At 42.9% G+C, this 24,122-nt stretch overlaps 1 protein-coding gene and 1 long non-coding RNA gene across 2 annotated transcripts in view; one reads left to right on the top strand and one right to left on the bottom strand.

Annotated features, from left to right (window-relative positions):
- Positions 1-239: 239 nt before the first annotated feature.
- LOC140532553 (uncharacterized) lies at positions 240-1,862 on the bottom strand. The gene is made up of 2 exons (XR_011976572.1): positions 1,577-1,862; positions 240-1,113 (listed from the first exon to the last, which is right to left on the bottom strand). It is a non-coding gene; the product is annotated as an uncharacterized lncRNA (long non-coding RNA).
- Positions 1,863-2,258: 396 nt separating this feature from the next.
- STT3B (STT3 oligosaccharyltransferase complex catalytic subunit B) overlaps positions 2,259-24,122 on the top strand; it is a 95,581-nt gene continuing 73,717 nt past the window's right edge. The window contains exon 1 of the mRNA XM_072651113.1: positions 2,259-2,570. Coding sequence (XP_072507214.1) covers positions 2,323-2,570 — 248 coding nt within the window. The 5' untranslated portion in view covers positions 2,259-2,322. The remainder of the gene's footprint in view (positions 2,571-24,122) is intronic.

The raw sequence follows: 24,122 nt of genomic DNA, 5'->3' as shown, positions 1-24,122 counted from the left end.
GATCTTTCAAAGAGCTTAGGGTTGGACAAAACAATTTGGGAAACATCCTTGTGGTGGTGATACTTGGAAGCAGAGGGAGTGAATGAGAGAAGAGGGTCCAGGATGGATCCTTGGGAGTCACCTGCAAGAGGGGAAAGAGTCAGGGGGGGCAGGAAGAGCAGACGTCAGAGGACCAGGAGAACACAGCATCCCAGAAACCATGGAGAGATAGTGGAGGAATTCATAGGAGGGACCTCAGGTTTCTCAGACTTGCAATTTGCTAGCAAGCTCCATGTTTATTATCAGGCATGAATAACAAGAACATACAATATAAACTGTTAACGACCTAATTTGGGTTTAGGTATAAAGAAGCAGTAACAATTCACATTTATATACTCTAGTTCTTGGGAGCTTTGTAAAGAGCCTTCTTCCTCACGCTCTTCTACGGAAGGTCGTCCGGAATTATCACTCCCTTTCACAGATGCCAACTGTGGCTCTTCAATGTTCAAAGCTGCACTTCGGGATGAGCTCCTTCTGGAAGGTCATCTGTCCGTCCTTCCTCCGCTTTCCCCATACAGGCAGAGGGGGCTGCTTCAGCGGTTCTTACTGACGTAGAACAGGCAAACAGGACTAGGGAGAAGAGGCACCAAAAGGCTGCAGAAGTAGATGTGCATTTTAAGAGGAGCCAGACCCTCAGTAGCAAAGATAAAAATCAATGTTCAAATCCCAGCTACTTTAAAGACCGGATTTCGCTCCTCTGAGCCAATGGGGCAGACCTGAAGAACTTCGGGGCCCTGAAAGTCTAACCCGGACCGAGCGGTTCTGTTGAGACTGAAGGCTGCCGAGATCCTTATTAAGTGCCAGCTAGTGCGGGCGGGCGCTGGGTTGGAGAGGGCACCTAGACCCCAAGGGGCACGGCCTGATGACCTCGGGGGAGTCCCGGCCGAGACAGAGGACCTCGAGCAGCGGCCACCGTGCCCTCCCAGTGTGGCCTCGGCCCGGCAGGGGCAGGATGAGGGGGACCCTGAGTGACCGGCCCCGCGGCGGGCTGGCACCGCGGGCTATTCCGGCTGCCCGGGCTTCCTCGCGGATCCTGGGGTCCGAGGCTCCCTAGACGGCTCAGACTTTCCCCACCTATAAAACAGGGGGAGAGGGCAGGGTAGCTGAGAGTGGGGTGGCTTTGAACCGGGGGCGTGGGCTCCAAATTCGAGTCTTTAGGTGTAGTCCCCCCTCCGGGCCTCAGTTTCTCCCCTCTGTAAAATGGGTAGAGTGGGCCAGATGATGACCTGTTGGAGCACGTGCGCCAAGTGTTTGCAAACCTTAAGAGCCTAAAACATGCGGGTTGTCAGGAGGGCCCGTCGGAGACCCCACGGCGGAGGGTCACAGCCGATCTAGGCGCCCCGGCCACGGCAGGATACGAGCCCGGCAACCGTCGGGAGCTGCGCGCGCTCACGCGCGCGGCGGGGGATCGGGGAGGAGGAGGGCAGGCTGCGCGCGCCGCCGGAGCCACCCCGCCCCCCTCGGCACGTGGGCAGGGGAAGCTGCCGTTAGCAGGACCCACGCGCTCCCTACCGGCGAGCGCTCCGCGCCTGCGCACCTTGCCCTCGCTCCCTCTCCCCTCTCCATCGCGTGGTGCCTCAGGCGGGCCGCACGAAGTGGGTTAGATGTCACGCCGCCCGGCGCGTTTGGCCCTGTCCCGTGGCTTCCTACATCGGAGGTTCCGAGCTCCCGGCTCGGGCAGCTGACGGAGCGGCATCCGAAAGCGCTTCCGCCTTCCCAGGAGGACCTACGTGCGAAGCTGCGTCTTTAAAGTGACAATGAGAGCGTAACCGCGCAGTCCGGGACGACGGAGGCGGCGGGAGCGACCTGCAGCCCCGCCCCCCGCCTCCCCGGCGGGATCCCTTTCCCCATTGGCTACGGCGGCGGGCTAATGCCCGCCCCGTGACGGACCTGTCGCTCTCTGACAGGCGGAGGGGCGAGTTCCTGTCGGGACGCGAGGCGGGGCTTGTCTGTTAGTGCTCCGCCCCTACTCCAGCGGGAGGGGGTTCACGCGTGCGTGTGAGGGGGCGAGGGGGTTGTCCTTGCTGCCGAGCGCGCGCCTCCGCTTCGTCTCAGACCTGGCGGCGCGGCCGCGCTCGCTCCCGCTGCGGCTCCGGCTCAGCAGCCCCGAGCCTCCCGGGGGCCGCGCGCGCGCCCCCGCGCCGGAGCCCCGCCCCCTCGGCCTCGCCGCCGGCCTTCCCCTTCCTCCCGGGCGGCCCCGCCCAGCGAGCGCCCCACACACCAGGCGGCGGCGGCGGCTCCGGCGGCGGCGGCTGCGAGCGAGACCCGCCGCCGGGCGACAACATGGCGGAGCCCTCGGCGCTGGAGAGCAAGCCCAAGGCGGCGGGCGGCGGCGGCGGCGGGCGGGCCGGCTCCAAGGCGGGCGGGCCGGGGCCGGGCCCCGCGCCGCTGGCGGGCGGGCTGTCGCAGCCGGCCGGCTGGCAGTCGCTGCTCTCCTTCACCATCCTCTTCCTGGCCTGGCTGGCCGGCTTCAGCTCGCGCCTCTTCGCGGTCATCCGCTTCGAGAGCATCATCCACGAGTTCGACCCCTGGTGAGCGAGCGGCCGCGCGTGGGGCGGGGGCGAGGGCGCGCGTGGGGCGGCCGCCGCCTCCCCCTCCCGGGCCTGCGGCAGAGGAGGACGACCCCAAGGCTCCGAGAAGTCCCCGCGAGCTCCGGCCCCCCGCCCCTCCCCCGCCGCGAACTTTGCCGGCCCCCCCCCCCGCGGGGCGGAGGGGGAGGGGGAGGGGTCCGGGGCCCCCGGGGGCGGGGGGCAGGCGGGGGGGGCGTGTGGATCCTGAAAGTGACCAGCCCCTACCCGCGGGCTCGGAGGGGCTGGGGGGGCAGAGGGACCCCCAGAGGACTCCTGGGCTGCTCGGCCGGGGAGGACCCTTCCCCAAGGCCGGTCCGCACCTGCTCCGCTGCGGCCCGGACCCGGGGCCGGGGTCCCTGTAGCCCCGTGCCCCTCGGGCCGGGAGGCGGCGCGCCCCCCCCCCCGGCCGCTTCCCCCAGTCCGGGCCCGGACGGCCAGCGCGGGGCCCCGGGAGTCCGGCGGCTCGGGGCGTGGACGCACCTGTTGGCCCGGGGCGAGCTTTCGCTCCCCCAACCCCGACCCCGCGCTCGGCCCCCGGCTGGTGGGGGGTGTCTGCGGGGGAGGTCGGAGCCCCGGGCCGGCGTCGCTCCTTGGGACGCCTGTCCCTGGGCTTCTCCGAGTGGGCTACCCTCCCGCCGCCCCGCGGGGGCCTCTCTCCGGCCCCGGGCAGGGACCTCCAGACAGTCCGGGAGCTCCGGGGCTCGTGCTGGCGCTCGCCGGGCTGGGCTCCTCCGGCTCCTCGCTCCTCCCCAGGAGAAGTTTCCCGTCGGGAGCATTTTGAGTTGATTTATTTCCTTTGTCCTCAAGTGCTTTTCACGTTTTTCTTTATATTGTAGACAAAGAGTAGGTCTTAAATTTGGGGAGAATTAAGTGGGCAGACGCGATCATTGCCACAGTTTCACGGGTGTTTTTTAATACGTCGAAATGCTCGTTTTGTCTGTTTCGTTCCTGCCGGCACATACGAGGGCTGTGTCTGGTGCATTGGACGCGGGTGCATGTGTTTATAGATTCGAGAGACAGCGTGCAATGTTGTTTTTCCATTTTTTTATTTGACTTGGAGTTGTGGTTTTCAATTATTGATAGCGACAGAAAAGTAGCTCGTGGAGAAAATATTTTCAGTACTTGCTAGACATTTACCTTTCATTGCCAAGCCAGTTTAACTGCGCTGCTTTGTATTGGCTTTAATCTGGGAAAATTCTTCTTACTCATTTTGAGATGATTGTCAATAAAAATTCACTTGCATTTATACAATAATCTAAATTTTGCATGAGACTTTACATATGTTTATTTCATCAAAGTCTCACTATGACTCTCAAGTATTTGCTATTATTATCTATTTCTACTCTGAAAGAAGAGAGTTTAGATATTTGCCCAGGACCACATAGCTAGCTAGTATTTGAGGCACGATTTGAACCCGTCTTCCCTTAATCCAAGTCAGTCTCTGTCACAGTTAGCACATGCTGTGTCCTATTATCACTTTTCTAAATATTTTGATAACTTCCCTTGAAGTTGGTAGTAGTTAATGATTTTCTCCACCTTCCTGATGCTCAACCTCCTGTAGGTTACAGAGGGAGTGGGATTCTTACAGGATCCCTGACAGACCATCCTCCCCTCCTTATCAGTTGTCGTCAGCTGTTTGGGGGCCACACTCCGTGTTCTTTGGGGGTTTAACAGACTTTTTGTAGATGTCTTGGCATCCCAGTTACAATGTATAACATTTATTTCTGTGGGAAAATGAAATCTGATTTCTTGACGTAAGAAGGACAATTTTGAAAGCCATTGGGGGCTTCATTTTATAGAGGAATCATCGGATGCCATTGGTCAGCGTCTTGGCATCAGAAGAAAAATTGGAACTCAAGTCACTTGGAGTTTATGGATTATTGTATCAACGGCTCGGCAAGGACTTGGGGCCCGAACAGGTCACTGATCCTGAAAACACCGCTGGAACAAGTTTTCCAGTGGGGAGCCCTAAAATTGGAGTGGCTCCTTTCTAGCTAGAGAGCTCTTCAGTGAAGGGGATGGTGTCAGGGGGCCCAAATTCACTACGGATATGAGTACCAAGGGTATCCTGGAAAAGCCACAGATTTTCAGAGTTAGCATGGGCTAGGAACAGAGAGGTGGGATGTGGGTGTCGGGAGTTTGTTTCCTGTTGGTCCTAAAACAACCTCTAGAATCAGGGTCCAGGAACTGGGCTGTTTTATTTTTTACATATTAACAACTCAATACTGATTTCCTTTGCAATCCTGCATATATTTTACATTTTAGAACATTATTCTGGCTTCACCAAAACTATCAAAAGGGATGTGTAAGACACCCAAAAGGTAAAGATCCCCTGTTTTAGATGGTCTTGGAATTCCTCTGTGGGGAAGATAATCTTTGCTTTTTTAAATTTTGTTCAGGTGCTTAGATGGGGTGGTGCAGTTTTCTGAACTCAGCTGGCATACAGGAGAGAATATGTTCATGTGGTGTCAGCCTCCTGGAATTTGAGCACAAGTTAAAATCTTCATAGTCATAGCATTTAGAAATAGCTAAATTTTAAGATGTAACCAATTGGATAAATTATACTTCTTTGTGGTTCTTTCTCAGTATTCTTAATAAGCATTACATGCCTACTGTTTGCAAGATGCTTGGTTCCAAGGATACAAAAACAAACTGAAAAACAGTGTGTGTTCTGTTGGAAAATGCACCAGTCTAAAAATGATCATTTGGGCAAGGAGAACATGTTAGCCACTCTGGGCCTCGGGCAGGGCTTCCTGCGGGAGGCGGGGGTGGCGGCAGCCAGAGCTGCCTAAGCTAAATCCTGCAAGGAAGCTTAAGAATCCAGAGAAGATGAAGCAAAGAGAATCTACTTGGATGTGTCCAGCGATCGGGAAAGTTGCTTTCATCTTTACATTGACTCAGTCCCTTCCAATGGCTTGTGTAACCATATAGGGTTTGGGGTAAAGAAAGCCACATAGCCAGCTGCAGTTGTGAAGCCCTGGCTATAGTAAGACTCTTCAATTAGGAGAGTTTCCCCAAAGAAAGTGTTTAAAGTGTGACTTGGTGTTTGTTGTGTAATGTTGAACCGGTTACCAAAAAAGTTAGAGCAGTTTAGTCAGATTAAAGTCAGGTTTTTTAAATGTAGAAAACCAGATTATGATTCTACAAATATCCATGAATTTATAATGAATTATAAAACTGGAAATACTCTGAAGCATTGGATTGTATTAAAAGTCTGTTAATTAGCCTATATCCCTCTCCCCCTCCACAAAGTATTGTTATTTTTTTTTATTAGCTCTTATTTTTCTTTCAGAAGGGCCCTTAGAGACCTCAGACAAAACTAAGGTCCATTGAGCCTCAGTTGGGCCTGATTGACCATTAAGGGGTCACATTGGAAATTGATGGCAGCCTGACCTGAGACTAGACCTTGGGTTTCCTGGCTCTCAGGCCATTGCACTTAGTTTTTGCGAAGTGTTTGCTGTTGTTTGTAGGAGAGCAGAATTGGGTTTGGGGCAGACAGTCAGTAAGAAGTTTTTTTTACTGGGGAAGAAGCATTCCTTGAATCCAAGGAGTTCATGTCAGGGTGGAAGGGGAGATGACAAAGATGTACATAACCAGGTATATACTGGACATGTACAGAGCAGGACAATAATCTCCGAGGGAAAGGTCCAGGCTGCTGGGAGGGACTGAGAAGCCTCTTGACAGAAGACAGTATTTGAGCTGAGGAGAAAGCCAGGGAATCTAAAAGGTGAGAGGGAGAAGGGGAGACAAGTAATACCTTTCAGGAATGAGAGCCAGCTAAGGAATGTGAGACTGGGACAAGGGGAGGGAGCACTGAATTGGAGGAATAACAGATGGGCCAGGGGGAGCTGGATATGGCAAGAAGTCTGGGAAGGCAGGAAGGGGCCAGGTGATAAAAAATTTCATAAATGACAGAGACATTACTTCAGCTGAGGGTAGTAAAGTATACTTTTTCCCCCTGACCTTTGTAGGTTTTATTTTTGTTAAAAATGTTTTTACCCAGTTACATGTAAAAACCATTTTTGCATTTTTTTATTTTGAGTACCAGTTTCTTTCCCTCCTCCCTCCCTGAGACGGCATGCAATTTGATATGTTATACATGTGCAGTCATGTAAAACATACTTCTATATTAATCATTTTGTGGAAGAACACTCAGACCAAAAAAACCCAGAAGAAGTGAAAAATAGTCTTTGGTCTTCATTCAGGCTCCCATCAGTTCTTTTTCTGGAGGTGGATAGCATTTTTCATCATGAGTCCTTTGAGAATAGCTAAGTCATTCATGATTATTTTTCATTGTAACAATGTTGCCATTAGTGTGTACAGTGTTGTCCTGGTTCTGTTCACTTCACTCTGCATTTGTTCATGTAAGTCCGAAATCATCCTCCTCATCGTTTCTTACAGCCCAGTGGTATTCAGTTACATTTTTATACCACAACTTGTTCAGCTGTTCCCCAAGTGATGGGCGTTCCCTCAATTTCCAATTCTTTGCCACCACACGAAGAGCTGCTTTAAATACCCTTGTACAAATAGGTCCTTTACCCTTTTTGTAAAAATCTCTTTGGGATCCAGACATAGTTATAGTATTGCTGAGTCAAACAGTATGCATGATTTTGTAGCCCTTTGGACATGGTTCCAAATTGCTCTCCTGGAATGGTTGGCTCAGTTCACAACTCCACCAACAGTGCTTTAGTGTCCCAGTTTTCCCACATTCCCTCCAAGGTTTTCCTTTTCTGTCATATGAGCCAATCCGATAGGTGTGAGGTAGTATTGTTAAGAGTGTTGTTTTAATTTGCATTTCTCTGATGAATAGTGATTTAGAGCATTTTTATATGACTTAATAGGTAGCTTTGATTTTTTTTTTTATGTGAAAACTGTCTGTCCATATTCTTTGATCATTTATCGATTGGGGAATGACTTGTATTCTTATATAGGGAACTGAATTGAATTAATATTTGAGAAATGAGGCCTTTATCAGAGATTCTGTAAAAAAAAAAAAAAATATTTCCTAATTTTCTGCATCGGTTTTGTTTGTGCAAAAACTATAAATTTAATATAATCAAAATTATCCATTTTACATTTCATAATGGTCTCTGTCTATTATTTGGTCCTGAATTCTTCCCTTATCCATAAATCTGACAGGTAAGCTATTCCATGTTACCCTGATTTGCTTATGGTATCACCATTAATGTCTAAATCATGTACCCATTTTGACCTTATCTTGGTAAACAGTGTGAAATGTTGATCTATGCCTAGTTTCTGCATGGTATTTTCCATTAAAATATATATTCTTAGCAATACTGTGCCCAGATGGATACAATTGACTTAGCTGTTTGAGCTATTTATCCAACTAGAGGACTTAACACTATGGATTATTTTTTTTTGTCTACAATTTTTAACTTCATTACTGTAGGGCCTTTGATCAGGAGATGTCATTTCCTACTGCAAATTACAATTTACAGTCTTACAGGAACCGTAGAGTCTTTACAGTGAATTGTTTAAGATTCTAAGATGTTAAGTGGCTTGCTCAGGGTCACCTAGTTTGCACAAGTCAGAGTTAAGATTTGAACCCAGTTCTTTGCCCACTAAATAATACTGCCTCTCCTGGATTATTTTATTTTAGTTTTTCAGAAAGATTAATCTGTCCCTGCCACAAAAACCTTTCTCTTTCCTTTCTGTGGGTTCTCTTTACTTGATGTAAGTTATTTGTAAAAAATTCTTTGGTTGTATTCTAAACAACAAATAGCAAGTAAATGCTCATTTCCACATGAAACTGAAGATTTCATATTATGTACAGTTTGCCTTCTAAAATACGTAACTTTCAAACTTGTCTGATTCTTTTTGGCCTGTTTAAAAAATCTTAAATAATCTCTTTTTCTTTTGTTTCCTTATCAGCTTCCCTGTCTCTACTCCCTTTGCCCCACATTTTTTCCCTCCATCTTCCTCATCCTCTCCGAAAAAGAAAACTAAAACCCAAGTCCAGAGCCCTTAGAACAAATAGGAACACTCAAGGAAGACTCACAATTCCCATCTGAGTCCGTCCCCTCCCAGGAGGTATAGGGAGCGTGCTTCATCAGAGTCCTCTGGAACCCAGCTGGTCGTGGTATTGAGAGGAATTCAGTATTTCAGACTTTTATTTATAATGTTGTTACATAAACTTTTTACTTTATTCCCCACTTTATCCCAGTTTTTTGAAACTGTTCCTTTCTTCATTTCTTATCACAATAGGATTCATGTACTGTAATTTATTCAGCTGTTCAAGTTGATGGACACCCTCTCAAATTTCAGTTACAGACAAAAAGAACTGCTTTGTTGTTGGGGTTTTTTTTCCAAATATGAATCCCTTTTTTCCTTTTTTGGACATCTTTGAGGCATAGGCCTTGTAGTAGTATTTCTGGGTCACAGGGTATACACAATTGAATGACTTATTATAGTTCCAGATTGTTTTCCAGAATGGCCAAACCAATTCATAGTGTTACCAACATTGCATTTGGACATGTAGTTTTCCCTTGACCCCTCTAATAATTTGTAATTTTTCTAAGCCAATTTGGTGATTGTAAGATGGAACCTCAGAGTTGCTTGTATTTGCATTTTTCTAACTACTAGTGATTTGTTTTATTTTCATATAATTATTGTTAAGTTTAAATTTTTTCTTTTGAGAACTTGCCTATTCATATCCCTATCCATTGAGAAATAACTCTTAGACATTTTGAACCAGTTCTTTAGATATGAAACTTGGCAGAGAAACTTGCAATGATTTTTCCCCATTTCCCTTCTAATTTTAACTATTGCTTTTATTTAAAAACTTTAAAATTTTACATAATCAAAATTATCTATTCTGTCGTATGTGGATCCTCTCTGTTCTTTGCTCATAGGTTCTTCTATCCATAAAATATGTGAAAAGTATTTCCTTTGATTAATTTGCTTGCTTTTTATCTCTTGTGATCTCTGTGTGAAGATCTTTTATCTCACGTCTCCAAATAGATGGAGAGAGAGAGAGGGAGCTCACTTGTCTTATGTTGTGAGGTATTTGTCTGTATCTAATTTCTGCCATACTGCTGTCCCGTTTTCTCAGCAGCTTTAGTCAAATAGTGTGACCATATCCCAGTAGTTGGAAGCTTTGGGATTATCAAATATTGTGCTACTCTGTTAATTTGTTTTTTCTGCTGTGTCCCTAATCTGCTCCACTGATTGGCCTCTGTTTATTAACCATTGCCAAATAGCTGTTATAATTCCTGCTTTTCGTATAGTATGGTCTGAGATCTGGTACGGCTTGGCTTGCTTCTGTGCTGCCATGAGGGTGCCATGGGCCCCTCCCCCACCTCCCCATTGTTTCTCTTGAGATTTTTGTCCTTTTGTTCCAACAAATAAAATTTAAAAAAATTTTTTTTAATTCTCCTAAATAGCCCTTTGGTAGTTTGGTTGGTATGGCACTGAATAAATTAAATTTGATAGTATTGTCATTTTTATTACGTTGGCATGACCCAACCTGAACAATAAATAATTCTCTAATTATTTAGATCTGCCTTTATTTCTGTAGAGTATTTTGTAGTTGTCTTAGAGTTCTTATGTGTATCTGGATACATAAACTTCTAAATACTTTATATATTCTTTATTTTGAATGAATTTTTCTCTTCCTCTTAGATTTTATTGGTAATATGCTGATGATTGGTGTGGATTTTATGTCCTTCAGCATGGCTGATGTGATTGTTTTAATTAAATTTTTTATTGCCTTTTGAAATACACATGCATTTGTCATAGCACTTAAGTGCCAGGCATCGTGCTAAGTCCTAGGAGTACACTTTTAGCCACTGAGGAGCTTACATTTTACTTGGGGAAGATGGCTCGTAAAAGGCAGCTGAAATGAGAAGGAAGGGAATGGAGGTAGCTGGCATGGGCTAAAGAGTCAGGAACACCAGTTGGTAGGAAATGAAGGCAGACTAGCCTAGAAAGCTCCAGGAGGAGCTCACCAGTTGAAGAAAGGCAAGCATAATTTTGTTTTTTCCTTTTCATTCTCGTGATTTTTTAAATTGACTTACTATGTAGCATTTCTACCTATGAGTCAAATAGTAGTAGTGATAGTGGACTCCCTTGCTTTAACCCTGATCTTACTAGAAAGATGTTTTGTGATGTTGGCTCTTGCTTTTAGATGGATACTACTGACCACAGCCATTTATTCTTAAACTTTCTAATGTTTTAAACAGAAACGCATACTAGAGTTTGTTTTTAAACGTTTTCCGTATATGAACGTATGTACAGTACATATACATATGCACACATTTTATTGAAGTATGCATGTATAAAATGTGAGTTATAGTTTTATTATAGTCCATTATGTTAGTAATTTTTTCTTATTTATCCAACCCTGCATTACTGGCATAAGACCAACCCAGACATAGCTTATAATTTTAATGTGTTGTGATGTAGCCTTTTTGCTAAGCTCTTGTTTACGTTCGTTAGGTGTATTTGGTCTTTAAGTTTGTTTCTCCCTAGTAACAGTATCAATACAATATTTGTGTCATTGAAGGAGTTTAGAAGTTTCCTTTCCTTTCTGTTTGTTTGGTTTTTTTAATGTTGAATATAATCTGCATGCAAATGTACCTGGTTTTTGGTGAAAAGTTTGCTCTGTTCAATTACTTTTTTAGGTTTTGGGTTACTTAAATTTATTTTGTTTCTTCTCTTGATATTTTGGAGTGGGATGGGGAATGGATATTGGAACAATGGTCCTCTCCATTTTAAACCATTTAATCTAAGTTAGCAGTTCTGTTGGAATATAAATGAGGAGTTTTTGGTTGTTTCCTTTATTTTATTTCTAATTGTGAATTCTCCGTTCATTTTTGATAGAAACAATTTGGTTCTTTTAATCAGACTTCCGAACTGTTTAAAAAAAATCTCCTGGTGTATTTAACTTTTTTGTTCTCAATTTTATCTCTTTACAGTTTTTATCTTGCTATTTATTTTCCTTATTTTTATTTGTAGCTTTCCAAGTTTTTTAAATTGCATGCCCAGTTCATTAAAGTTTTTTCTCTATTGATAAGTATTCAGAAACAAATTTTTCCATGAATTTTGTGATGTTGTTTTATTGTTATTTTCTTTGATGAAATTTTGTGTTTTTCTATAGTTTGTTCTTTGACCTACAGATTCTTTGTAATTAAATCATATCATTTTTACCAAAAAAAATTTTTATAATTCTTAAGTTTAACACCCCAAGAAAGCATTTCCATGTACTTAGTAGAACACAAAAAGAGTATTTTCCTTGAAACTACAAGTCTTCATTTCATGCTGCTTGATTAATTGTGCTATTCAGTGCTGTCTTCTATATATTTTTTGAAAAATTTCAGTGGCCCTTCCTCACTCCCTCATCCCAGTGAACTAAGAGAAAGGAACCAGGAAAATCCTTGTAAAGCCTGGTTGAGCAAAAGTGAATCCGTTACAGTGGTCCTGTCCAAAAAGACATTTTATCTCTTTTTGGCTCTGGAGACATGGTTTGATCTTTGCATTTTTTAGACTTCTAAAGTCTTTCAAAGTTTTTTGATTTTTTTTTTTTTGTTCTTGTATAAATCGTGCAACTGACTCTGCTTCCTTCACTCTATCTTAGTTCATAATAACCAGGATTTTCAGAAATGTCATTTCTTACGGTGCAATTCTAATCCATTACTGTCACAATACTACAATTTGTGCAGCTATTTCATAGTTGTCTAAGAAGGAACCTCAAATGCTAATTCTTTGCTTTACATTTTTTCCCCTTTAATGCCTTCTTTAGGACCAGAAAGTTTATTTTTATTCCCATCCCAGTATTATCCTCCTTTCTGTCCTACCTACCCTCATCCCAGTTTGTTTCAAATAAAAGGAAGAATCTTCCGATGCTGACTTCCCCACCCCTTCATATTTGTTTGCTCTTCTCACCCCAAATATGAGAAGCAGCAAGTTCCACCCATCTTCCTCCTTTCTGTAGTCATATATGCTTTTTACCCAGTCCCTTTTCTTTCCCCATCTCATATACTTAGAACACAACCAGTCTTCTCCTAGGCCCTCTATGTCTTCACTCTCACTATAACCTTTAAAGATAATGAAGTCCTTAAGAATATTTTTTCTTCTCACCCTATTAGAATAATAGTACCACTACCTCATCATATGACCTCATCATACATCTTTTTCCAATTGACCAAATAAGTCTTCCTTTCTTGATTTCTCTCTGTGTTTGTGTTCACATTTCAGAGTTCCTACTCAGCCCTTTTCTTTTTATCCAGAAATGCTTGAAAGTTCTCTTACATGAAAGGTTTGTTGCTTTGTATGTTGTTATTCTTGAGTTTAAACTTTTTGGAATATTGTATTCTGAGATCTTTAATTTGTAGTAGAAGCTGCCACATCTTGCATAATCCTGACTAGTTTTGTCATACTTGTACTGCTTTTATAGAAGTATCTTTTCTTTGACGTAGGAACTCTGGGTTTTGGCTGTGACATTTCTGGGAATTTTCTTTTTAGAGTTTCTTTCAGAAGATATTTGGAAGATTCTTTGTATCTCTTCTTAACTTTCACAGTTTGGTTTCTGACCTTCTCATCAAGGGAAAGTACTCTCTTCAGAGTTACTAATGTTCCCTTAATTGTCAAAAAAATCTATTCTCAGTCCTTATCCTTCACAACAGCCTTTGACACTGTCTTCTCCTTGATACTCCTGTTTCTGGGTTCATGACTATTCACTCTTGAATACTCAGTCTTCGATATTCTCTCCTCCTACCTACTGACCACTCCCCTTCTCGATGAGTGTCCCAAAGGACTGTCCTGGGCCTTCTCCATTATTTCACTTGGGGATCTTCATTGGCTCCCATACATTCATTTATGATCTCTGTGAGGATGATTCTCAGACTTTCTTACCTGACTTTGACCTCCATGGGGCATCTTGAATTGACTGTCCCATAGATAACTTTTGTGTGTGTGTGAGGCAGTTGGGGTTAAGTGACTTGCTTAGGGTCACATAGCTACTAAGTGTCAAGTGCCTGAAGCTGAATTTGAACCCAGGTCCTCCTGACTCCAGGGCCAGTGTTCTATCCACTGCTCCATCGAAGGGTGGGGAACCTGCACAGCTTTGAAGTCACATGGCCTAACTTCAGTTAGGTCCAAGTTTTACAGAACACATCCTCTTATTAAGGAGATTTGTTCTGTGAAGTTTGGATTCAATCAGAGGGCCACACCTGAGGACCTAGAGGGCCACATGTGGCCTGGAGGCCACAGGTTTTCTATAACTGTCTTATGCTCAGCATGTCCAAAACGAATTAAATTTATCTCGAAACCTTCCTCCTTCCACACTTTCGTATTTCTGTTGAGGGTAGCACATCCCTTTAGCCTTGAAATCAAGACAAACTCTTTAACTCCTCACTCTCACCCTTCCCTGCATATCTAATGTGTTACCAAGACATGTCGATTTTACCATAGTAATATATGCCCCCTCTCTTCTTTGATACTGCTACCCACCTGGTTTAGGCCCTTCTCCTGCTTAGTCAAACTGCTATGCTTCTCTTGCCACTCACCCATCTGAGCGATTTTCCCAGGCCTCTATCTCCTCCCCCAATAAACTGGGGCACCCTGTCATCTCCAGGATCAAGTATAAAATCCTCTCTTTGATGTTCAAAACTCCTCCTAACTTACCCCCTACACCAATACATCTTATTAGCATCTCAGCCCCATTCTTGGTGACCTTGCTGTGTATGCCTCAGACAGACATTCTGTCTCTTGGTAAATACCTCCTGGCATTTTCACTGGCTATTCCCCATGCCTGGGATGTGATTTGAGTTTCCCTCCAGCTCCAGCTACAATCCACTTTCCACAGGAATCCTTTCTCAGTTGCCTCTGGTGCTGGCCTCTGTTGATTACTTCCTCCTCAGTCTGTTTTGGAGCTTATTTGTCCATGAGGTTCCCAGTTGGACTATGAGTTCCTCAAGGACACCAGTGCCTTCTGCCCTTGTTTGCATACCCAGCATGTAGCCCAATGCCAGGCCCCTTGCTAAATGTGTATCAGCTGACTTTGCCCTCAGTTTCCACTACATCAGGGCAGTTTTCATTTAGGTTGTCTTTTCTTTAAATCATGGTTTTCAGGAAGTTCAGTGGCTTTTGACTGGTGTTTTCTTGACCTGTTTTCCAGTTCATTGGTTTTTGATCACAGATAGCTTCCATTTCATGCTCTTTCCAATATTTTGATTTTGTGTTCATGAAATCATTTATTTTTGTTTGATTTATTCTTGTTATCAGAGATTCTATTACTTGGGTAAGGTTTACCACTTTCAGTTCTTCCCTCCAGAGTTTTTATTTTTCATTTTTTTCTCTGTTGCTTCATTTTTTCTAGGGCTTCATATAATCTTTGCTGGAACCATCTTTTGTTATGAATTGTGCAGGTTTTTTTTTTTAGGTTTGCAGTACTTTTTTATACTCACTCATCTCTTCAAGCTTTAGTTCCTGATTTGGGGCTCTGCACCAGGACCAGGCTTCTCTTCAGAGCTTGCTCTGGTGTCTCAAGACAGGGCCCCTCGGGACTTTGAAGTCCCTGCTACACTTCAGCTGACCCGCTGCCAGTACTCCTCAGGTCCTTACTCAGGAGTGCTCTGACCATGGGGACTTTCTCCAGGAGCCCTTTGTTCTTGTTTATAGACATAATGCCTTGCAAACTATTTATGACCCTAGCATTACCAGGTCATGTTAAGAGGCTCCTCTGTGCTGGCAGGACCCTCTTGCCTATTTATTGATTTTGAGCTTCTGTCTGAACCCTTTAGTTCTGGTTTGGAAAAGATCAGTGCAATAATTTCCCCTGGGGTGTCTTGATTTCTTGTGAATTTCAGGATTTTGCTATAGTAGGTAAAAGCTAGGTGGTCTGTCTCTTGTTCAGACACCTGTCTTGGCCAGAAGCCTTCTAACTGATATTTAATCCTTTTTTCAAAGGCCTTTTAGAAGTAAAGAAATGTAGAAAACCAACTTGGTTGAGTAGTAGAGTTACTATGCTTAAGGAAAGTCACTTTTGCAGTTATCTGAGGATGAATAAAGTGTGGAAGCAATAGAATCTGTTTCAGTAGTGAGAAGGGAAATGAATGAGACAGATATTATGGAGGGAGAAATTGCAGGAGTTGGCACACATTTGGATATGTGGGGTAAGGGAAATAGAGGATTTTGAGGATGAAGATTATGGATAATAAGCCAATCATCATTGTCCTAGTATGAGGTCATTTTTTTCCATGTGGTACTGAGAAATATGCTTATTCTTTGATGGTTCCCATCAGAAGATGCCATAGATCTTTTAGCTCTATTTACGCCAGCAATTTGTTCAGTTCTCTATTTTCCTTTTGTTTTAATCTTTGATTAATTTGTCCAACTCTGGGAAAGGCAGTTAAAGTCTCATACTGTTGTGTTATAACCAGTTTTTTGGGGTTTTTTTTGCAGTTCATTAATTTTTTTTTAAGTACTTATATGCTATGCCTTTTGGAGCATATTAGGTTTTTAAATCAACGTTGGTTTGTTTTCTCTAGTTATTGTCGATTCTTTTTTTTCCTTTGTCTGAGAGCACAACTGTAAATCCTGCTTTTCTGGATTCACCTGATGCATAGTAGATTTTGTTGCAACCTCTCATTTTTATTCTTTGCTTTTTAGCAGTGTTGCTTGTAAGCAATAGATTATAGAGTTTTGCTGTCTTATTAAATCTGTCACTTTCTTTTATTGGATTGTTTAATCAATTCCTATTCAGCGTTATGAGAATTTGTGTTCTTCCATTTGTGTCTTTAGTATTTTTTCTGAATTAATTTTTTTTTGTTTCTCATCCTCCTTTAAGTGAGTACTTTGCCTGTATAATGATTAGTTTTGCTTATTTTAATTTTAAGATAACTCTTTCTCTACCTAGTTTTGACGTTTTTCTTTCTTTCACTTAGTTATGTAATCCTTCTCTTTTTTTCACCATCTCAGCTAAAGGATTAATTTAAAAAATCTTTTCTTCCCCTCCAACTTTTTAGTGGCTTTTTTTCTTGCATCTTTTTACAAAAAGAATTTCTTTGCCTTCTGCGCTAAATTCTCTTCTCCTTCTGACCTTATGTTCTTTGATTTGTGGTCTGTATGATTTATTATCAGCCTTTTTTTATTCCTTATTAAATTAAAGGTTCTAGAGTTCCAAGTTTGAATTCCTTTCCCATTCAATTTTGTTATTGCCTTGTGGATCTTGTCCCTTCATGCTTCTTTTCTGTTTTTCTTCACACTCAGAAGTAAGTAACAATTCATCAGGGAAATAATAAGGAAAGAAGTATTGGCTGTTGTGTGATCAGTTTGGTCTGGTTGTACCATCCTCCCTCCCATTTGCCAGGACCAGTTACCTTTCTGGGTCCATTCCTTCTTGGGGGTGTAGGGTTCAGCCAGGACCTCACATTTATTTCCCTTCTGTCTGAGACAGGATGTTGGCCACAGAGACAACTCTCAGAGGAAATGGTCTCCCTTAGCATCACTTCTTGGCACACTATTCCCATTTAAGAGCCCTGCTGTCTTTCCCTATGAGAGTGCATCCTCTCTCCCATTGAGTGGAGATGTTCTACTTTCTTTGTACCTGTTTGATTCTCTCCCTTTGCTTCCTCTTCCTTTCTCCTGTTGGCCCCTTTTCTTTCTGAGAGACCATATGAGTCATCTTCCTTCATTGTTTACCCATGGACTTGATTAGGATACATTTACTGTCCCCTGTCTTCTACCTTCCCTCTTTCTCCTCTTCTATTCATTTTCATCACCCAATAATACACTGATTTGTTTGTAGGAGTGATTGTGGCCTTTAGTCTCTAGTGTTTCAGGCCTGATCCTTCACCATCACTTCTTCTTTCTCTTTATATTCTGAGTTTTTTTTTTTCATTGTGTACCTTCAAAAAAAACAAACCTCTTAATAATGCCCATCCTCTTAATGGCTTCCTGGTATCTCCCCCCCACCCTTTTTTTTAATAGTGTCTAGAAATGGGATAACTTATTTCATTACCTTTCTTGTGCTTTTATTGTTTGGAGATATTTGCAAAGTAAATAATTTGTTTACATTTTTTTCTTTTTACAGGAATGCTTCTTTGTTTTTTGTTTTTTTTTTTAATTCACTAGTATTTCTTTCTTCTACCTTCCCTCTTCCCCTCTCATTGGAATGAAAAAAGCCAAAATACTTGTAACATATACAGAGTCAAACATAGACAGTTGATTTAGGCTTGTTCAACTCTTCATGACCTCCAATTGAGGTTTTCTGGGCAAAGATACTGGAATGGTTTGCCATTTCCTTCTTCAGCTCATTGTGTAGATGAAGAAACAGACAAACAGGGTTAAGTGACTTGCCCAGGATCACGCAGCTAGTACAGGTCTGAGGCTGGATTTGTACTCATGAAGGAAGACTTGAGCCTTTCTGATTCCAAACTTAAAACTCCATTTACTGTGTCACCTAGCTGCCCTAATCTAAACATTGACTGTGTCCAAAAATAGGTCTCAATAAATAACTCTTTTATTAAATGTTGTTCATCCTTTTTATGGATGATTAGGCTCAAGTTTGCCAGATATGTCATTTTGAATTGCATCATAAGGTCCTTTGCTTTTTGTAAGGTAGTATTCTATTCTTTTTGGTGACTTCAGGTGGGGTAAAAGATAGTTTTGTGTTACTCCAGATTCCTATCCTTCATATTTGAAGATATTTCTCCTGGTCCTTGCAGAATTTGTTGTTTGTCTTTGAAATTATTCAATCCCACCACAATATCTTGGAGTTGAAGCATAGTGTAATTTTGTGACAATATTCTGTGGGTTTTAAAATGTGTGCTTTGTCTTCTAGCTACAGAAATTCTAGTCATTTTTTAAAAGTTTCTTGAAGAATGGTATTCAGATCATTTTTTTTAACTTGACCTGTGTTTTGGGGGATACTGGCATGCCTCTTACTTATCCCATCTTTTAGATCAGTGTCTTTTCCTTGTCTTGAACCTCTGTTTTACCAGTGTTTCTTTTTGCTTCTCTCCCAGATTATCCTTCCCTCAGTCCGTTCTGTTGTTCTTTCTCCCACTTCCTCCCCATGGTCAAGTCAAGTTTTCTGTTCTGCTCTGCTCGTTATTTCTGCTGTTCAGGCTATGAGTCCTGCCCTTTGTTCTCTGCATTTCCCTCAAGATTCTGGTCTCTCTCTTGATCCATTCAGGACCATCCTGAAAGGAGGAGGGTTCCATGTTATGTGCTGGCTAGGCATCTCCTTGCTCTTTCAGAATTTATTTAGAGAGGTTTTTAATCTCTTGTATGATTTTGTCTTCATTTTCCCTTCATATTTTAGTATGATCTGTTGATTTATCTGATTATGCCTTAGGTTTAATTGAAATTTTTTCTTATTGAAATATTTGGTGCATTTCGCTTTTTTTTTTTTTTTTTGGCTTAGATTTTCCTGTTGCTCACTTTCTATTCTGTCCCAGGTAGCTTTCAGTGGCACAAGACTGGTCCCAGCTGGACTCTAGTTCCTTCCCTTTCAGGCTAGACTCAGTCTTGTATGCTGGGCCCCAGGTCTCCCTGTTTTTTAATTCCCTTGCCAGGCTGCATTGACTTGTGCTTTTGTAGGGTTGGGGAAATGAAGGCTGGATGGTCTAGGAGGATCCTCTACAGCCTTGGGGATTCCCTAACCAGGCTGAAGGGATTTCGATTTCTCCCCCTAGTCATCCCTCTTTCTGGCTTGGTAGAGTCTTATCAGCCGCTTGTTGAAACTGGATGATGGGGAAAGAGCAAGGGTGGAGTGCCCCAGGAGTCTTTGAAACAGGAAGGAAATCCCTGAGTGGGTCTCAAAGTACAAGTTGGGTTGGTTTGTGTATCCTGGAGCATGCAGACTGCTGGACAGGGAGGGAGCCTGAGAAGGCTTAGTAGATTAGCTTTCTCCACTCTTCATTCTTTGGCCTTCTTGATTTCTTGTCTTATGGAAACATTTGTAATTGCACTACCTCTGGTGCGTAATTACTCTTGGGGTTTTTTTTGTGGGGGGAGGGGTTTGCAAGTTCATGGAGACCAAACAAAATGTCTCATCCTGTATCTTATTGGTTTCATAACCCAGAAGTAATTCTAGTAGCCTCCTAACACAGCTTCCATTTTTAATGGCACTGCCAGAGTAGCCATTCTTACTCATAGATGTAGTATGTTGGGACCTGTACAAAAGTACTCCTTGCTATCTGTTCCTCCCTGAGATAGACATTCAGAAGCCTTTCCCTGAAATGCAGGCCTCTTCCCATGTTGGTACTCTAACTCTACCTCCAGCCATTCCTCATTGCAGCTCTGCATTCTCTGCCTTTTAGGCCTAGAATGTCCTTCTTCTTTCTCTGCCTGTTAAATCCCTGCCCACTGTAATGGGTTAAAGTCCAACTGCAAGCATCATCTCTGGAAGAGCATTAGGAGGAAGATGATAGCTTTATCCAGAGGGATGTACCCATTTGTACAGATGGGTTTGTGGAGGCTGGCTGTCAAAGTGGCACAGGAAAGTCCTCTTAGGCTTGTTGACCGTAAAAGGGAGATAGATGGCTTTCCTCCTTCTTGCACTTGCAGACCCTGGAGTTGGCAATTTTAGGTGAACCAGACTGAGAAACACTGAGACAGGGTAGTCATAATGTCATAAAATCTTAAAGTGAGGAGGAATGTCAGTGATCTTCTGGGATATTTTACTTGAATCAAGAATCTCTCATTAATAGTATCCCCAACAAGCATTTATCTTGCCTACTACTTAAAGAATTCCATAGCTAAGGAATTTTCTACTCCCCAGGGTGGCCTGTTCCTTTGCTTTAAATAGCTCTAATTGATGGGAATTTTTTCCTTGTATTGAGCTGAAATTTTGCTATTATTGCCTCTTTTCATTGATCTTTATTCTGTTGGTTATGGTAGATAAAAAAAGTCAAATAGACTAGTGTCTTGTCTGATGTGGTCCCAAATCACTTTTCCTTGGAGGAGATATTGGCTTCTCCAGATAACCTTGAGAAATGATGATGGTTATTTGGTGATTGGGTGAAGGAAGAGACATAATCCTGGGGTATATACTGCTAAACTCTGTCCATGAGAGTTGGTTTGAGGGAGGAAACAGCATTTTCCAGCTTAACCAGGTTGTTGTGGCAAGTCCCCTCTCTGAGTGCTCACCAATTCTCTCTTATAAGAATTTTTAAGGGTCTTAGCAGGAATCCATGCCAGTCTCTAAAGTGTGTAGTTTTTCAGGCTATCCCCAGATTCCAGGCCCTCTGATTCCTCTGAAATTTCCACCCCTTGAGTGCTTTGAGCACCATCGGGTGTTCTCATGGGATTGACTTCGAGCTGAGAGGAGCCTTTGAGGCCACCTTGTCCAATCCCTTCATTTTGTAGATGAGGAAACTGGGGACAAGAAAACTAAAGTATTAACCAGTAGAGTCATGATGCGAACCAGGCTTGCTCACTTTCCAGTCCACCTCCCTTGCCTTGGTGCCATTTTTTATTTCAGTGTACTTCTAGGCAGTTGGTTCCCCTGTCTCTTGTCTCCAAGGCAAAGCCACTTTAATATGGACAGTTTGATTTGGGAGGGAGCTCAGAGCACCCCTCCCCACTCCCCCTGCCCTACCTGCACAGACACAAGAATCTTCTCTGCTTGGAGACATCCTGAGATTGCCCCTACTGTGAGATGGCCCTTGGGGTCAAGGGACTCTTGCTTAAATCACTTTTGAGTGTGCTGCTTGGTGATTTTATTCCTAATTCTGCTCCCTGGACCAGAACAGAGCAAAGGAAGCCACCTTTCCCCTGCTTGGCCAACCTTTGCCTTCTTGTGATCAGGCCCGAAGTCCTCACTTCCCATATATTGGTCTTGAGAGAGGGTCTTTGTTGCCTCCGCTGGTTTGGTGACTGGCTGTCCTTGTGGATTCCACCCTGCCAAGCTTGCACATGGCTCTCCACAGTCAAGTCTTACCACCTGTTCTGGATACTATACCTCTTAATGTTTTTTATTTAATTTGTCACTTCACATTTTTCTTATGAAAACTTTTGTCTAACCATACTTTGCCCAATTGGATTTATGGAATTGATTTTTTTTGGAACATTAATGTAGATCTTGAGATTCCTAGGGAACAGATGTAGTCTTACATGGAGTTGGGTGGTTTTTCCATTGTGTTTCCCCTTTTGGATTCTGGTTATTTTCTGGTATAAAACTCTCTTTCCTTGTTTTGTATCATGTATCAAGTTGCTGAGTAGGCCACCCATACCTCTACCTAAGGTTGAGTAGCATGGGGCTGAAGGTGCCCTTGGAGAAACCAAATTTGCATTAACTGCTCTTTGAGTTCAGCCAGCGAGCCTGTTACCTGTCTAGCCCGTTGTTCTCAGTATTTTACATGAGACAAGCATCAGAAACTTGGGCGTGTTTTTGCTGTAATCCAAGTATATGGGATGTCTGGCATTCTCCCGATTGACCTACTCATCTTGTCAGCTTTCATCATGATAACATTTGGGATGTTCTCAGCCACTCTGACGTTGTTTAGAAAGCCTTGCTACTCCTTCATCTTTGTTCTCTGTTACTCGTCCTTTTTTGCTTCTATCTGCTTCATATCTTTAAAAAGTGAGTCACCCGTACATCAACATCTTTAGGCATCACCTCTTCTTCCTCATTAGACCAATTGGTTTCAATAGTATTTATTTCTTTAGAGCATCCTGCTAGTACTAACTTGTTCCAGCTGTGGGCTCCTGATGGTCCTTTTCCTGAACTCTTTGAAAACAGTTTTCCCAAAACCTCTGACATGTGCCAATGCCCAGAATTCAATCTTTGCTTGTCCAGGAAACTCTGAACTTGGGTCCATATTCCACCTCTGGAGCTCCTGTGTGACCTTGGACAAGTCACCTCATAGTCACTGTGGACCCCAGTTTTCTCACCTGGAGAATGAAAGGAGTAGAAGTAGATTGGATAAGCCACTGCCTATGACCTGGGAGTAGGTGTTGTCATTATGGCCGTTTGATGGTTGAGGAAATGAAGGCAGACACAGGAACCACAACTAGTCTGAGGCCAGATCTGAACTTGAGTCTTCCTGCCTTCAGGCTGGGACTCTATCCACTGTGATAGGTGTTGCTCATGCTAAGAAGAGTTATGGATGGCTTAGCTCTGAACTTTCCAAATATCTTTGCCATTCATTCCTCACGTGACCTGTGCATTTACTTTAGTTTGCATTACCTTTGTGGTAATGTTGGGAGTAGTGAAAGCGTTTCATGAGTCATTTTACTTTCCAGTCATTCTTAACCTTTGTCATTTTGTAAAAACTGAAGACATTATGACATAGAGGCCATATCATTAAGCCTTTACACTTAACGAAGCAGTATGCAGGAGTGCAGAACCTGCAGCCTCAAGGCCACATGAGGCCCCTCTGTGCCCTCAAGTGCAGCCCTTTGACTGAATCCAAACTTCACAGAACAAATCCCCTTCGTAAAAGAATTTGTTCTATAAAACTTGGCCACAGTCAAAAGGCCACACCCGAGGACCTAGAGGGCCACATATGGTCTCTGCTCTGGTAGACTATATTAGGGACAGTCAAGTTGATTGTATTTACTCTGGATTTTTCTGTTTCTAAAATAATTCCATGTTAGCTTCGCTTATAGCAGTATCAGGAAGTGAAAGATTTTTTTATTCAGAATATTGTATCCTTTTTATCTCTGGAGATAGAATGCATATTTTTGCCTTCAAACTTTTCAACCTTCATTTATTCAATTGTTAAAGCATTGAGAATTGTGTAATTACTTGGAGATAAATCTTGTAAATATAATACAGGATAAGAGTATTTAAAGATACTAACAATTAATATAATAGATTTTTAATTTATTTTTGTCACCAATTTAATATTAATTTAAAAGAATAGTTACTGAGATTGTGTTTTTAGTTATATTTAATTAAATATAAATTTATAATAGCATCTATATGTATATTAATCTATACTGTTCCTAGGAAATATTAGATGGGTATTGGGAAGAAAAAAGTGCGCCTTCTTAGTTGTGGTTGTCAAGTCTGCTTTTGAGGGTCATTGTCTTTTGAATTTTTCTTTGTGGTAAGGGATGGGGAGGCAAGGGAGTGGAAGTAGAAGTCAGGGTGGGCTAGTGGAGAAACAAAACTCCCTGCCACAGCTTTCATCTGTGCTCCTAGAATTTCTGTTTTAATTCCTCTTCTGGTTCATTTGTGGTTTTTTTAAACCAGCTTAGCACATCACACCAGTTTGCAATGGGGCAGCCTGAACATTTCTCTAGTGTTTTATCACTAATTTATTGGCTTTGTTTTTTCCAGTTTAACAAGTATTATTATTGTGCATTAGCCTTATAGTGATGACCCTCCTATACAGTGGATCCAAGCCTTGTCCAGGACAGCATCAGTTACAGGATATCATAAGGCTCTCTCACCTATAGGGCAAGCTTCTGATTTAAGCCGAGACTCTGAAAATAGCATTATCACCAGGTCACCCCTATAGTTAGAACTTTAAAATAGTTCTTGCAAATGAATGGATTTACATAAACATGAGCACATAGATATGAAATGGTAGAAACATA

The sequence above is a fragment of the Notamacropus eugenii genome, chromosome 3, assembly GCF_028372415.1.
Source record: "Notamacropus eugenii isolate mMacEug1 chromosome 3, mMacEug1.pri_v2, whole genome shotgun sequence".
NCBI lineage: Eukaryota > Metazoa > Chordata > Mammalia > Diprotodontia > Macropodidae > Notamacropus > Notamacropus eugenii.
Note: the sequence above shows the minus strand (reverse complement) of the source record. Positions and strands in the feature narration are given on the sequence as shown.